Source organism: Sminthopsis crassicaudata, chromosome 2 (assembly GCF_048593235.1).
Source record: "Sminthopsis crassicaudata isolate SCR6 chromosome 2, ASM4859323v1, whole genome shotgun sequence".
Classification (NCBI taxonomy): Eukaryota; Metazoa; Chordata; class Mammalia; order Dasyuromorphia; family Dasyuridae; genus Sminthopsis; species Sminthopsis crassicaudata.
Genome location: NC_133618.1, coordinates 110,905,372 through 110,922,415, shown reverse-complemented (window position 1 = coordinate 110,922,415; position 17,044 = coordinate 110,905,372). Strand labels below are relative to the sequence as shown.

Here is a 17,044-nt window from a genome sequence, read left to right as displayed (position 1 = left end):
AATATATTGAGAACGTTGCCTTTAGTGTCATGTACCAATTTCTAATTTTTACATTTGTCAAAAGCAAGAGTATTTTATATCTGATAGATAAATAGTTGAAAACAGTTCCATGCTGCTATTAGGAAAAGTGTTATGGCATAGTCTTTTATTCTGTCAAATTCTAAGTTAATTTAGATTATTTTGTAATTTTTTCCCCAACCTTCCACCAGCATCCCATGCCCCTTACAAGTGGGACTATTGGCCTCATGATGATGTTCGAGCAGAGTGTAGATTTGTTGGCCTAACTAATCTTGGAGCCACTTGTTATTTGGCTTCTACTATTCAGCAACTCTATATGATACCTGAGGCTAGACAAGCCATTTTTACTGCCAAGGTAGGTATGGTTTCTCTTCCCTTTCCTTGATATGGGATTTGTCAAAACTAAATTGGGAGGTGATTATGGACAACTTTTGAATAGAGATTGTCAATTAAAGGAAAGAAAGGAATGGAGGGATTACAAGAAAAGGATTTTGTTTTTTCCATAAGAAAGGGAAAATCTGGGCAGGATTTTTAAGTATTATAGAATGCATCAGTGATTAAGAGATTGGATTAGAGAAGATGGAGAAGCAGATGTATGACCACTTAAAGAATATCTCTGTAATTAATTTACAAGCAGAGTGAAGGAAATGAAAATTGATTATAAAAGTAATCACTATGACTGAAATCTCTTTGTAGCATCTTTTGAAAATAAAGCAAGCTAGCACATTTTTGGCAACTATTCAGAAAGGGTACAGTTTATTTTTTAATACTTTTTCAATCAAGAATTTTCCTAATTTGATTATGATAGCTACAGCCTTATCATTTTATTATTTTTATTGTGCATATTCTAACCAGGAACTGGTCTAAGCTACAAATGGAACTTTTTCCCTGCCTTTATGGCTTTAAAAAATTTAAAAGACTATAATATCTGGCACATAAATGCATCTCTTTTGATACCTTTTTCTTGTAAAAAGTATTCTCCCTAATAATCATTAGTACATTTTAGGTGTGAAAGGTAATATGCTGGGAGAAAGTTCCCATACTGAACTAATCAAAAAATCCCCTGTGTATTAACTTTTTAGGCAAGAATTTTAAGGTATTGATGAACAAAAAGTTAATTCTTATTTTGTTTTTCAGTATTCAGAAGATATAAAGCATAAAACCACACTTCTGGAACTTCAGAAAATGTTTACATATTTAATGGTAAGTCTCAAAAATTCATAGAACTAATAAAATGTTCCTCTCTCACCTCAAAATTAGTATGTCTTAAAACTGAATTCATCATTCCCCTTCACTTTCTTCTCTTAATTCTGTCATCTGTACCACCAATCTCTTGCTCACTTATTTTTAGTTGAGGTGATCTCTGATTTCCTGCATTGTCTTTCTGTTACCATTGCCATTACTTTTTATACCTTTGTTAATAGAGGTCTCTCTGCCTACAGTCTATACTTTTTTTGCTAGATAGTACCAGTCTACTTTCATTATCACACTTCTGCTGTTTAAAAAGATGCCTACATTCAACTGCCTATGAAATTTTATATGGAAGTTAGATTAAAGATGAAAGAAATTACTAACATATTAAAGGATGGCATCTGACTGTAAATGTTGCAAGAGACTACAGTGATGGACTAAAATAATTTGGGAAAGGGGAACAGACATTTATTAAATACCTGCTGTGTCCCACAACCAATAAGTATCTGAGGCCAAATTTTGTACTCAGGTCTTCCTGACGTCAGGCCGATTTCTCTACCTACTATGCCATCTAGCTGTTTTTATTAAATTTAGCAGGATATTTGTAAAATCCCATGTATGAATTTCCTTCCTTCCTTCCTTCCTTCCTTCCTTCCTTCCTTCCTTCCTTCCTTCCTTCCTTCCTTCCTTCCTTCCTTCCTTCCTTCCTTCCTTCCTTCCTTCCTTCCTTCCTTCCTTCCTTCCTTCCTTCCTTCCTTCCTTCCTTCCTTCCTTCCTTCCTTCCTTCCTTCCTTCCTTCCTTCCTTCCTTCCTTCCTTCCTTCCTTCCTTCCTTCCTTCCTTCCTTCCTTCCTTCCTTCCTTCCTTCCTTCCTTCCTTCCTTCCTTCCTTCCTTCCTTCCTTCCTTCCTTCCTTCCTTCCTTCCTTCCTTCCTTCCTTCCTTCCTTCCTTCCTTCCTTCCTTCCTTCCTTCCTTCCTTCCTTCCTTCCTTCCTTCCTTCCTTCCTTCCTTCCTTCCTTCCTTCCTTCCTTCCTTCCTTCCTTCCTTCCTTCCTTCCTTCCTTCCTTCCTTCCTTCCTTCCTTCCTTCCTTCCTTCCTTCCTTCCTTCCTTCCTTCCTTCCTTCCTTCCTTCCTTCCTTCCTTCCTTCCTCCCTCCCTTCCTCCCTCCCTCCCTCCCTCCCTCCCTCCCTCCCTCCCTCCCTCCCTCCCTCCCTCCCTCCCTCCCTCCCTCCCTCCCTCCCTCCCTCCCTCCCTCCCTCCCTCCCTCCCTCCCTCCCTCCCTCCCTCCCTTCCTTTTTTTTTAATTTTCAAAATACAAGCAAAGATAGTTGTTAACATTCACCATTGCTAAAACCTTGTGTTCCAGATTTTTCTCCCTTCCCTCCTCCAGCTTCCCTCCCTAGATAACAAGTAATCCAATATAGGTTAAACATGCCACCTTTTTTTTTTTTTTTATCATCTGTACTAATTAATAGGTAGGAGTAAGATGATCAGGCGGCTATTAATATGCCAATGATTTCAATAATAATCATAGCTTATCTTTATGTATTAGTTTAAGACTTAAGTAATTTACACATCTTACTAGGTCATCATGACACAGAAAGCTATTGTTCTCATTTCACATATGGGAAACAGAGTTCTGCAGCTTGGTTTTTCACATAGCTTCTGAAACAGCTTTTGAAATTCAGAAGCCCATCTTTGACTCAGGAACATTGCTGCTTTTGTCATAGTGTATAGTGTTTTGAGTAATGGAGATTTTAAATATTCCTTTTTATTCTGCACTGCTCATATTTGGAAGATAATGTACTTTTATTTGGGTGCTACCTTTTAGGAAGGCTATTGGTCGATATCTTTGGTGTTCAGAGACTGGGTTCAAGTCCTTAATCTGATATTTATTACCTGTGGAGGCAACAATAGCAACTATTTCATAGGTTTGATATGAAGATTAAGTGAGCTAATCTTTCACTAAAAATAGACTAAGTACCAGAGAGTAGAGCTAGCAGCAGTGGTAGATGTTTCAGATAGTCAAATATTGGCCTAATATGTAGAAAAACTATCTGAAAATGAAATGGGCTTTGTATGAAATTGGCCAATGGGAGAGAGAATGTCTTCCCCCTTGGTAGATCTTTTCAAGCACAGTTTGGATGAATACCTGTCAGTGGTGTCATAGAAGGGTTTTCTGCTTTAAATAATTGCTGTGTTAGAAGATTATGAGCTTCTTTCCATTCTATAAAGAAAAGTGTAAGATTTCCTTTACGTTTATTGCTTGATTTATTTTTAGAGTGGCATGATTGTTGATTGTGACTAATATATATAATGTAAAAACCTAAGTAAAAGTGTTATCTAGAGTCGTTTTATTTTCTGTTCCTTTTTAGGAAAGTGAATGCAAAGCTTATAATCCTAGACCTTTCTGTAAAACTTATACTATGGATAAACAACCACTGAATACTGGTGAACAAAAAGACATGACAGAATTCTTCACTGATTTGATAACAAAAATTGAAGAAATGTCTCCAGAACTGGTAAATATCTAAATATTAGTAAGATTCTTTGAAATGTATGGATTTGTTCAAGTTTATTTTACTAATATTTTTGTATTTATGTTCTAGAAAAATACAGTGAAAAGTTTGTTTGGTGGTGTCATTACAAACAACGTTGTTTCTTTGGTAAGTATTTTGACATTTTTCCACAGTTAATAACATCTGATTTAGGTTCTATGAATAAATTACTGACCTTTTTTTTTTTTTTAACTATTAATATTTGGTCAGGATTGTGAACATGTCAGTCAGACTGCTGAAGAATTCTATACTGTGAGATGCCAGGTGGCTGATATGAAGAACATTTATGTGAGTGATGCCAGACACAGTTTTAAGAAATTATTAAGCTCTGTCAGTGTATGAAGACAATCCTTAACTTTCAGACAGGCTATGTTCTAAAAGTCTATATATGTAAGTTAGTTGTTTATTATTTAAAATTCCTTTTTCCATACAAATAAACTTATTGTTTAGATCTCTATGCCAATGTACAATATTGATTCAGAAATGTACTAAAAGTACCACAAAACAAAATTACTCCCTGTAAGAGTGTCTCTCTTGGAAAATTCAAATTTCCCTTTGAATTTCAGAAATGCTTTTGTCCCCATTTTTGCCTAGGGAATGGTGACTTCTAAGCTACCTATTTATCAGGCAATAAGAGTGAGGTTTCCCTTTAGATCTAAGCTAATGTTGAGAACCAAGTCAGGAGAGATGAGACTTGGGTTGGATTTTTTGGAGGAGATGTAATGAATAAAAAAGCCTCTTTCCTCTAAGGTAAAACTCTTGGGATCTTTGCCTATCTTAGGCTAGCTTACTTAGCATTCCCTTTGATTTTCTTCCATGGAAGAATTACTTTCTCCTCCCATCATCCCAAACAGTTTTAGCAAGCAGTGGTTATCTGTGAATTCTGGCAAGTCATTTGCCACATTTTCCCCCTTCTTTAATTGAAAATTAGCTGATGTTAATTTAAAGTATATAAAGAAAAGTTTCTTTACTGAATAATAAAATAAAAAAAAAATTTAAAAAGAGAAAACTAGGTCCGTTTTATATATTTTATCATAGCTTCTGAGGAGAGCAGTAGAAGCTTGAGGGTAAAGAACAATTTATGCTCTCTGGAACTGGAGGGAAAAGTTGTTAATATCTTAGACTGGGAGATTTGGACAAGAGCAGTTTTGGAGCTAGAAGTATTGGACAAGGAAAGATATCTTCAGAAATAAAATTCCTCACTTCCTTTATTAGCTTGATATCTTTACATCACTCTTTCCTAACCCCTTGATCAAGGATGATGTAGAGAACATTTCAAGCATTTAGTAAGGCAAAGGTACAGATCCTAGCTCTGTGGTGCTCTGGGCTAAAACATTGTTCTTTATACATATTCAGTTGTATTAAAATAATTGTTTCTGTATTGAGAAAGATGGAATGTTAGAATCACCCCTTTATATTTTATTGATGCAATTCTTTTATTGGCATTTGTGGTAGGAATTTGGTTTGATGACAGTTTGTCCCCTGTGAATATCCAATAATTTTTAAAATAACAGTTTCAAAAGAATGAAAAAGTAAAAAGAAAATTATACTTTAAAGTGCCAGGTGTCTACTAGTTTTTCACTTTGGAAGTTGCCTTTTCCAAAATATTAAAAAAATTAATATGTGTTTTTTGTGAATAACAATACAAAGTCATTTATATCATTTATTTGTACAGGAATCTCTTGATGAAGTAACTATTAAAGATACATTAGAAGGTGACAACATGTATACTTGTTCTCATTGTGGAAAGAAAGTAAGAGCTGAAAAAAGGTACAATTATGAAAAAAAAAAATCAGTTTAAATATATTTTTTTAATGTTTATACTATTATAGAATCTCAGAATTGGTAGGGATCTCAGAGGTTAACTTGTTCATATCATACTTAGCAATCTTCTGAATTCCCAACAGCTAATTATCTAGCTTATATTTGAAGACCTCCAAGTGAGGCACAATTCATTACCTGGTCTTGAGGCATTCCATTTCATTTTGGATAATGATGGTCTAAAAAAAAAGTTTTCCCTTCAATTAAGCATAAATTTGCCTTAATAAGCATTTTTACGTACTTCTTTGAGTATTTATTATTATCCTTGAGACTGCATGTAATGACTGGAATAAAATGGTTTCTACTTTCAAGCTCATATTCTAATGGGACATGATAAATATAAATATATGCAGAATAATTATAGAGAAAGTAAATACAAAGAAATTTGAGAGGCAGGGAAATAGCAGTTGAGAGGTTCAGTCAAGGTTTCATGTAAAAGAGGTAGCATTTGACTTGTATATTGGAAGAAGAAAGATTCTATTTGGTGGAGGTTAAGATAGAAAGGTTTGGGGTACAATGTGTATTTTTTTTTTTTTTTAAAGATGAGAAATGGAGTTCTACATGTGAAGAATAGAGAGAAGACCAATTTGACTGTATCACATTGGATGGGTTATTAATGAGACTATAAAGATAAGGATAAGGTTGTAAAGTGATTTTTAAAAGCTAAAAGATGGGGTTTACATTTAAATTTAAAGGCATTAAAGAACCATTGCATTTTCTAATCAAGAGGATAGCACAATTAGATCTGTCTAGCCATATAGTCACTTTAACAGAAATGTGAAGAATAGACAAGAGTGAGGAGAAAAGATTTGGGACAAAAACATTGAATTGTTATTTACCATATACAACTTATTCAGACTTTTAACTACAGTGGTTGCCATTTGAATAGAGAAAAAGAGATCTTATGTGAGACATTTTGCAAGGTAGAAACAGCAAAATTTGGCAGCTGAGGAAATATGCCTTTTAACTCCTAAACATTGTTTACTCATTCTGTGCTCTTGGAACAAGCACAAATATATTTCTTCCTCCTCCTAATAGTTCTTTAGACCTTTAAAGAAACCTCTTATATTCCTCCTAAATATTCTCAACTCTTGGCTAAGAATTCCTGTAACTGACTCTCACATGACATGAACTTAAGGCTTTTTGCCATCCTATTTGTTTAATAGATATATTTTATTTCTAAAATATATAAAATACTTTACAAAATGAGAATTTAGTTGTCTGACCAGGAAAGAATAAAGGGCTGTTTTAATTTGTACCCTAGTAGGATCCTATAATTCTGTCACTGCTATCTAAGATCTTTTTAGTTTTCATAACTGTCATTATCTCATGTTGAGCTTGCTGTCCACTAAAAGTCCTAGGCTTTTTTTTTTTTTCCCCCAGATGAATTGCTGGCTATTAGTTTCTCATCCTTTAAAGCTATCTATGCAATTATGGGGGGAAATAGTTTACTTTGAATCTTTACTCAACTCATTTTTAGGGAACATTTTATATAAATTGGTATATCTTTTCCTGTTAATCCCACGTTCACTTTTTATTTTCAATATTAATCCTTTATTTCTTTCCAAAAGAAATTATTTATTATATTTCTATATTTTTTTTCTTAGTGACAAGTCATATTTAATTGTTTAATACAATGGTAGTTTCTGAACTCTTTAAAACTTTTTTTAAAGCTGCTTATATTTTTGAAATCCTTTCCTTTTTTAAGTATGTTTTGATTATCATCATTCTTACCTCAGATCTTTTGCTAAAATACTTAATTCTTGGTGATTTAAATAAAATTATCTCACTTCCTCATTGTTTTCTTATGTACAATATCTTTATTGTCCCATTAAAACAGAATTGTTTTGCTATAAAATAATACCTGGTTAAACATATATAACTCTTTATTATGGATGTGCTTTACTCTGTGGTTTTTATTATTAATGTTATTATTATTTTTGAGATTGATTTAATTGGCCTTAAGTTATGGTTGCTCTAAAAAATTGCTTTCATATTGAAGGTAATAACTACAGTTTGATGTAAATGTTTTCGAGTTTTAATTTTATCTGTTGTTTTTTTTTTTTTTTTTGAGAGGGGGGGATACTTCTCCTAATTCAATTCAGCAATTATTTGTTTAGTAGCTATTACTTTATTGGCATTGTCTTTGGTATTATGTGGATTAAAAGAAGTATAAAAATGCTTCAAGTTTTTAATGAATTTAGAGTCTAACTGGACAAATAAGACATATATATGTTAGCTAAGTAACAATATACAAAAGAATGGCCAAATTAGTAGGATTGACAGTTATCCTGTGGTTGCTCAGAAATGGGAGAGATTAATATGGGCTAAAGCATTCTAAAAAAAACTAGAACTAAACTGTAAATAAAGGGTGAAATGTAGATAGGAAGAGAAAAAACATTTTAGGCAAATGCTGCTGCATGAGCAATCACAAGTGCTCATCTTTGAGGGTTAGATGATAAGCTAGTAGGATAGTTATTGATTATAGTGAGGCAATATGGAAAATAAGATGTAGGGTAGACCAAATTTATGAAAGGACTATAGACAGCCCCATAAGAGTTGTAATTTGGAGACTATATAGTATTGCAAAAGAAGAACTGTGAATTAGGAACCCAGAAACCTAAATTGTAGTTCTTATTCTGTCAATAAGAATTTCTATGATATAAATTAAGATCATAGATTTAGAGGTTGAAGGAATTCTAGAGATTATCTTGTCTCAGCTGCTAGTTTTATAGATTAATAGTCATCTCTTAAACATCCATGCATCCAGGAACCATGCAAATAGATTATCTGGACTTCAGCTTTTTCATCTATATGAAAATGTTCAATTAGATGATCTCTACCTTTTTTCCAGCACCAGAATTGTGTAAGAGGAATTTTAGCCCCTGCATATGATAATTGAAATGAAAGGATAAAGTAAATTTTTGAGAAAGAAAATGGAGAATGATAGGAATGAAGGACTGAGAGCTATTCCCTGGGGAAATGTCCTGTTGGAAGCAGGAGGGAGGACATGGAATGAATGACAGGATTTAGACAAGAAGTATAGGACTGCACAGTCTTAGGGAAAGGCCCCAAAGAAGTCAAAGAAGAAAGACAAAGACGGGGAAGGAGCAGGGCGGCATGTTCTGAGAGGAAAAGTGGGAGCATCTGGTTTCAATTCCTTATTCTGCTTCCTGGTATCTCTTGTGACATGGAGAAACTCATTCCACCTCAACTCCCATATCTATAAAATAAGGTGGTTAGATTGGATTGTTCTCCGTCTATGATAATCAATAGTCTCATGGATTTGGTATCCAATCAACAAGCATTCAGTTAGCATTATTACTAAGCAGTAGAAAGAAAACCGTTATGGGATCTGAATATGTAGTTTTGTGTAATGGAGAGGAATGAAGCAACATTACAGTGAGTTAAGGATCCAAAGGAATATGAGACTTTGAATATGCTGAGAAAAGGAGAGAATAAATGTGAAGTCAGGGTCCCTGCATAGACATAATCATAACTAGTCTGATTTAAATTTTTACCAAATACTTCACATACCGTGACACATGCAGTCTTTTTCATTAATTAGTAAGAAAGATAAATTCTAACATGGTGTGGAAGGAAAAAGGTAAAGTTGTTGAAGTCATGAGGGTTGATTACTGTGAAAGAGCTCAGATCAGGTGGCCTTCAATTTTTCAATAGGATGAAATAAAATTTTATACTTTGGAGACAAAAAATAAAATTTTATAGATAAAGCAAAAAGATGATTTTCTAATAGTTGCTTTTTAAATGGTGGCCTCATTTGCTTTAAGTACTCTATTCAAGTTGAATAATGCAAGTGTGTAGCAGGTTAGAGCTACAGTTTCTAAATCATTCTCTTGTAGCAAGCATTCTGCAATTTTAGAATAAGAGGAAAAATATATTCTGTACAATTGATACAGGGTTGTGGTATCAACAAAGGCCATGAGGAAAAGGTAATTTATGTAAAAGGAGTAATTCACTGAGGAAGGGTGAGCAATTATGAAAATTGGAGAGGACAAGTCAGTAGAGAATGTGGGAAAATTAAATTTAAAAGTGTGGTAATTGGACATTTAGGTTCTATCCAATCCTCCTATTTTGACTTGAAATGAGTTTCAGGGAAATTAAGCAAGGCAGAGACATAGATGTTCTTGTCATCAAGAACTATTTTGATTAGGGAAAACATAAGCCTGATGATGAATTATCTAGAAAGAATTGTTTTACTACTGTGTAAATTTTACTTGTATTCATTTGAAAGTAGAATATAAATAAGAAGGAATTAAAATCCAAAATAAAAGTACTAGAAAATATTTTTTAAAAATAATTTTAACACTCATTTATTTTGGAATCTTATTTTAGGGCATGTTTTAAGAAATTACCTCGCATCTTGAGTTTCAATACAATGAGATATACTTTTAATATGGTTACCATGATGAAGGAGAAAGTAAATACACATTTTTCATTCCCTTTACGTTTGGATATGACTCCTTATACGGAAGATTTTCTTATGGGGAAGTGTGACAGAAAAGAAGGTAATTGATTTTAAAATTATTTTCCCTTAATAATTGCATGGTATGTAAAATGTATGGGATTACCTGTCATCGGGGGGAGGGAGTGGAGGGAGGGAGGGGATAATTTGGAAAAATGAATTTAAAAAAAAAAAAGAAAAAGAAAAAAAAATAATTGCATGGTAATTCTAGACTAAACAATTTCAAAATGATAATTCCTATTCAAAAAGAAAAAAAAAAGTTATTTGTCATTAAAAAGACTTAGTTGAATATAAATGGAAAGTTCTTGTGCATAAATCAATAAATTTGCTTTTATTAAGTGCCTGTAATTAATCAACCACAGTATTAGAAAGAGAGTGAAGTATGAAGGAAAATGTTTATGGGACGTCTGGGAGAACAGAAGGATAATGGTACATTTGATGACGATTGGACATTTGGATGAAGGTCTGGAGATAGAGGGGAGAAAAAAAACTGTTCAGATTTGGTCATATTGTGTTTTTAAGATGTCTCCTGGACATCGATTTGAAATGTCCAGTGCTCAGTTTTTTATGTGGAGCTGAAGATCAGTGGAAAGACTAGAAGTGGATCTATACTTCTAGAAGTCATCTACACAGAGATGTTAACTGATACCATAGTGTAGAAGAAGAGAAGAAGGCCTAGAATGCAAATTTCAGGAATACTCGGAGCTATTAGATGTAATATGGGCCAACAAAGGATGAAGAGAATCAGAAGAAATTGGGGTCCCAGAAAGTACAGCTAAGAGTTTCAAATACAGCATATAGATCAAGAAATATAGAGAAAACAACATTACATTTGATAATTAAGAGATCATATTATTTTGGAGAGAAGAGTTTTATTTGAATGTAATAAGGTTGGATATTGCAAAAGCAATTAAAAGGACAGAGAGTGGAAGAAGAGACTGTAGCCAAAGTTTTCAATGAGTTTGAGAAAGAAGAGAACTATAAAATGAAAGTTTTAGGAATTGTCAAGAGGATTCTGGGAAGATGGCAAAATAGGTTGGTAAATTTCAAGCTCTCTAAATCCCCCCCCCCAAAAAAAAAATAGAACAAATTTGTGCCTCAGGGTAAAAAAAAAAAATCCACCAATAATCACCTCTATGAGATCCTTTGTGAAGACCATAGGAATATTATTGCTAAATTTAGAACCCCCAGATCAAGGAGAAAATTTTTCAAGAAATAAGAAAAAAACAATTCAGATGTGGTAGAGCTACAATTAGAATTTTACAGGACTTAGCAGCCACAACAAAAGATCACAGCTTCTGGAATTATATCTAAAATATCGAATCAAAAGATTGAACATTCAAAAGAACTAGGCCTGTAGCCAAAAATATCATATTCAACAAGGTTATCTATAATATTGCATAAAAAATTATTAGATGTTAAATTTGCAGATTTTCAGGACTTTCTATCAACCAAACCTGAATTTATTAGAAAATTTAACAAAAAGAGTCAACATCAAAGATCAATTTCAAGGTGTGTGTGTATATATATATATATATATATATATATATATATATATATATGTGTATATATATATATATATGTATATATATATATATATATGTATATATATATCATGAAGAGGGTGTGTGTGTGTATGTATATATGTGTATATGTATATATCATGAAGAGTATAGATAGCACCCTCCAAAATCTATAAAGGAATAAGGAAAGAGGGATGGGCAGACAGGAAATCAAAGAGTGAGGGAAGAAGACAAGAGAGAAGGGATCTTTGTGTGGGAAAGATTAAGTAATAGCAAAGCAAGGTAGGAACAGAATTAAAGCAAAATTTCAGCAGGGATAGGAAAAGGGGTATGTAGGAGGGAATGGGGGCAGGGTGTGTGTATATATGTATATATATATATGTTTATATAAGTATACATAAGTAGATCTTAACTATAGTTTGCTTGGGGTCATGATGGGGATGAAAATGGGGAAAAGAATAAAGTTATTGGACAGCAGAGAACAAAACAATTTTCAAGAAAGTAAAATATTAGCATTCATGAATATAATTTTTTCTAATAATATATATATACTTTCTTGAACTGGTAATTCATTTTATATTTTGAATCTTCCCTGATGTATGACTGGGCACATGACAGTGTTTCCTTTTATTTTCTGTTTTTCTCTTTTCTTAGACTTTTTCTTTTTTTTAATAATTTTTTTGTTAAAAAGGACTTGGTAGGCTCATGAAAGTTTGTTTTTGTTTTTGTTTTTTTAAAGAACTTGCAAAATCCTAGCTTTGTGACCCTGGGCAAGTCACTTAACCCCAATTGCTTCAGCAAAGCAAAAAAAAAAAAAAAAAAGAAAGAAAGAAAAACTGGCAAAATTTGAGCATATTTCAAGGCAGTAGAGAAGAAGCCATTGTATAGACAAGGAAGAGAGGGGGAATAAAAGAGGATTCATTCTGCTAGAAAAGGTGGATGGGGTATGGCTTTCAAGAGGAGAAAAAATTAATCTAGTAATTTTTTTGTTAGAGCCTGGGGGAAAGTAGATGGGGAGAGGATATCAGGGATTTTTGAAATGTAAGGAAAGATGGAAAACTGATTCAGTTAAAAAATTAGAGGCAAGTCCCTCAACCAAGCAGAGAGAGATGCAAATTGGAATTGCTTTTATGGGGGATGAGTGCAGGAATCATTTAGGGAAGGAATAAAGGGACAGTTTTGTTTTTTTTTTTTTTTTTTTTTTTTGCTGTAGTGAAAATTGAAAGTCAAAAAAGAGAAATAGTCTCTAACCTCAGTAAGCTATTGTGGAAAAAACACCTGTAAAAAGAAATGTTTCAGTCAAATTGCAGAAGATACAAGCCCAATAATTAGTGTATCAAGAAAGGTTTTCTGTGGGAAAAAAAAGAGAGGGCTTGATTCTTAATTCCTGAAGAATCAACCCTCTTTAATATGGCCTCCTGAAGAGAAGGGTGATCCCAGAGTCACATGACCTGATTTCATATAGGTCTCTTGTGACTTCAGTTTCCTCATCTGTAAAATGAAAATATGGGAGTAGGTGAACTATAAGGTTTCTCTTAGCCCCTGCATGAACTGTGGCTATTATAAACCTTTTCTGTATAACAAGTGTCATCAGTCATATTCTTTTGAATTATGACGACCTTCACAAATAACAATATCAACTTGTGATTACTCATTGTCCATTTCTAGTCTTTATTTCTATTTGTTGTCACAATCTCTGTACATGCTTTTCATAAAGTTCTGATTTCTTGTCACTTTTACACGTGTTTTCTTTTATTTCTAATATTTTAAAGCTTTAAACATTTTCATTATTTCTCATTTTTCAGTATTGCAAATAAGTGAATTATAAATATTTTTGTACAGCTAGTTGGGTATATTCTCTCTCTCTCTCTCTCTCTCTTTCTCTCTCTCTCTTTCTCTCTCTCTCTCTCTCTCTCTCTCTCTCTCTCTCTCTCTCTCTCTCTCTCTCTTTCTCTTTTTTGAGGCTGAGGTTAAGTGACTTGCCCAGGGTCACACAGCTAGGAAGTGTTAAGTGTCTGAGAGCAGGTTTGAACTCGGGTCCTCCTGAATTCAGGGCTAGTGTTCTATCCACTGTGCCACCTAGCTGCCCCTAGTTGGGTATATTCTCAACAAGTAGATTTACTGTGGTAGATTTTATGTTTGGATTGCTCTCAAAAGAAAATTCCCCAATTAACAAGTAGACATTTTTCCTATGTCTATCTCTATGGACCATGAATATCGGGGGGGGGGGGGGGGTTATTCATTTTTAATCAAATAGGTGTGAGGAGATTTTTTTAAACATGAGATTGACCATTTTCCCATATTAATTCTGTCATTTCCTTATAATAATGTATGTCATGGTTTTTAGTATGAATTTTTTTTTCCAATTTGTACCTTTTTTCTTTTATAAACATGCATATGTGTGTGTTGGGGTGTGTATGTGTGTGTGTGTGTGTACACATACAATCAATGGTCACTTGTTTTTTCAGTGGTGTCCAATTCTTTTTGACCCCATTTGGGGCTTTCTTAACAATGATACTGGAGTGGTTTGCTATTTTCTTCTTCAGTTCATTTTACATATGAGGAAACTGAAGCAAACAGATTGACTCAGGCAGTGTTACTGTTATTATTGTTTGCCTTCCATTTAAATCTTTGTCAGTAGATTAGCTGGAATATAATGAATCTCATAATATGAAATGCTTGGAATAAAGAGCCCTTGTATTTAATATAATACTAATTGGAATTAGAAATTAAGGTTCTATATAATACCAGTTGGAATAATAGATGTGATAAAATCCTTCTGGTTTCAAGTGATATTAATGCTATTAGTGAAGCACTGTTTTCCTTTTAAATATGAAGGGGCAGCATCTACTTGTTACTGCTTTTCCAAAGTGTATTAGTGCACTTGTGACTATGTTCATATTAATGTCCTCCAAGACCAAAGGAAGTTGTCTATTTTATATACCTTAAAAAATGAGTATTAACCTGATAATTAAAAAAAAAAATTGTACATTTGTGTGTTCTTTTACAATTTAATGTGTAATAACCAGATGATAAATTCACTTCAATAGCAACATATAAACATGTACCTTGTTATAATGTAAAAATAATACTGATGAGATTATAGATATTTAGTAAATTTTAAGTAAGTTGAATGTGTTCATTTGAATAAATTACTTATAACTGGTGTATCAAATTTAACAGAATGCCAACAGTATAATTTTATGAATTGTTATCAATGATATATATATATATATGTAATTAAAATACATTAAAACTTAAATGAATATATTATCTTTTTATTATGTAAATGATTTCAGGTTTTAAGGAGGAAGTTGATCTTGGGAAAGAAACTGAGAGTTATGAGTATGATTTGATTGGAGTGACGGTTCACACAGGAACAGCTGATGGTGGTCACTATTACAGCTTCATTAGGGACATAGTAAATCCACATGCTTATAAGAACAACAAATGGTGAGTTGGAGTGTTATAAAACATATATTTGGATATTTCAGTTATATTTGTGTTGCTAAAATGTATTGCCATAATGCTTTAAATTATTTCCTATTGTAGCTTTTCCTTTCTTTTTATCCCTAATATTTAACTTGCTACCTGGCACATAAGAACTTAAATACTTATTGACTGACTTACATTGAATTGATGTGTTTTCAAATTTTCCATGTAGAAATTCCACTAAAAAATGAGGAGAGAAAATGGATACTAATTAGTAGTTTAGAATTTGTGATTTGATCAGTGTGAGTATTCCTTCCACTGATGGCTTCCATACCTTAATTTAAAGATTCATGAACTGCCATGACTAGTCTGTTGTCAGGTTTGTATTTTTAAACTGTTCTTACTTGGTGTAGGATATGCTTGAACAGTACTTTTAAGAACCTTATCTTCATGTTCAGAGAGCCATTGGACTTCACGGGAGTTGCACAAATGTCTACTGAAATATGTAATTGGCAGTGCTGTTTATTCTAACTATTTTTCTATCCCTTTAGTAATCTGTCGTATTTACTTTACATATCTAATTCACCATGACTTTACAGATATTTATTAAATGCTTCCTATGTATGTGAGAAGTACTAGATTCTAAAGTACAAAGGTAAAAGTAAGTTGACAAGTCCTTGTTCTTAAGACGTTTATGGTTTAATCATTTGTATCTCTGAAGATTTATCTTTCAAAACAGCCATATTGATGATTGACACATCTCTTGAGATTTGAAATGTGAATAATAATGATAGTATATATAAAATTCTATTAGTTTTCCCCCACCCACTTTTTTATAATGATCAAAATTGTTACTCATTTCCATCTAGTTGATGGATGTATCAGGTTTTCACTTCTCAAATGTGGAATAAGAAGGAGAAATATCTATAAAAATAGGGAAATTTGGTTAGATGTTATCTTGTAAATCATTTTCTGTAGTTTGGAAATATTCTTCCATGACATAGTTCAGACAGATGTAATAAAATATTTTTAATATAAAAAACTCAACTCTTTTTTTAATATGATAACTGATGATTGGGAAAATAACCATTTGCTTGCCTTTAGGTATCTCTTTAATGATGCTGAAGTAAAGCCTTTTGATTCTGCTCAACTTGCTTCTGAATGTTTTGGTGGAGAAATGACAGTAAGTTTGTTTTGGAAGCGATTTATGATTTATATGTTATTGCATAACTTAAAACCATTTTGCATTAATACATACTACAATGAAGGACCATTTTCTTTTTGTTTGTCCTTCATTCTTGAGGACCAATAACATCACAAGGATGATATCTTGACTTGTTTTGAATTGGATTTGAGTGATGCAGAGCTGCACTATCAACTTTGCTCTTTTCTCCAGAGTCCTCTGAGTCCAGTGACAAGAAAAAAGGTCTAAGATGATTGTCACTGGCCCAGGATACAATGGGTGACCTTGGCTTTTCTAAATTAAGTTCTTTTCCAGGTTTCAGTTTGTCTGAGACAAACTGAATGCCTGTTCAGGGACTATGGCTAGATAAGAATTGAGGCAGAAGATAGCCCAATTTTCTATTATCAGTATATCAGTATGGGAGAAGAGAATCTGAGTTTCTGATCTGAATAGAAAACATATGCTATTTATATTCATTCAAATCTAAATGTACCCCCCAAATATTCTCCTGTACAAAAGTAGAGAAATTTGAAGAGAATACTACTCCCCAGTTTTTAAATGCATGACTATCAACCTGCCTAATCAATAAAAATATGATAAAGTAGAGAAATGGGGGAAATTATCTTAAGTATGGTTTTAGTAACAGTCCCATTTTGGCCCGAGTTCCTTTCTTCACTCACTACATTTTCCTATGTAATCATTATTGTCACTTGGCTTCTTTCTGGACACTATTCACTCAACCTCCCCAGCATTATACTTTCATGTCACTTAACTTTCTTATAGGTATTTGGCTTTCTCAAATATGGGCTATAATTTTATTGTCCTCAGCTCAC

The 17,044-nt window shown here is 33.0% G+C and overlaps 1 protein-coding gene across 3 annotated transcripts in view; it reads left to right on the top strand.

Annotated features, from left to right (window-relative positions):
- USP34 (ubiquitin specific peptidase 34) overlaps positions 1-17,044 on the top strand; it is a 264,493-nt gene that overhangs the window by 186,436 nt on the left and 61,013 nt on the right. For all 3 annotated transcript variants that reach the window (XM_074287014.1, XM_074287013.1, XM_074287012.1), the window contains 9 exons: positions 210-373; positions 1,156-1,221; positions 3,584-3,730; positions 3,818-3,874; positions 3,977-4,054; positions 5,442-5,536; positions 9,944-10,116; positions 14,896-15,049; positions 16,133-16,211. In XM_074287014.1, the coding sequence (XP_074143115.1) occupies positions 210-373; positions 1,156-1,221; positions 3,584-3,730; positions 3,818-3,874; positions 3,977-4,054; positions 5,442-5,536; positions 9,944-10,116; positions 14,896-15,049; positions 16,133-16,211 (1,013 nt within the window). The remainder of the gene's footprint in view (positions 1-209; positions 374-1,155; positions 1,222-3,583; positions 3,731-3,817; positions 3,875-3,976; positions 4,055-5,441; positions 5,537-9,943; positions 10,117-14,895; positions 15,050-16,132; positions 16,212-17,044) is intronic.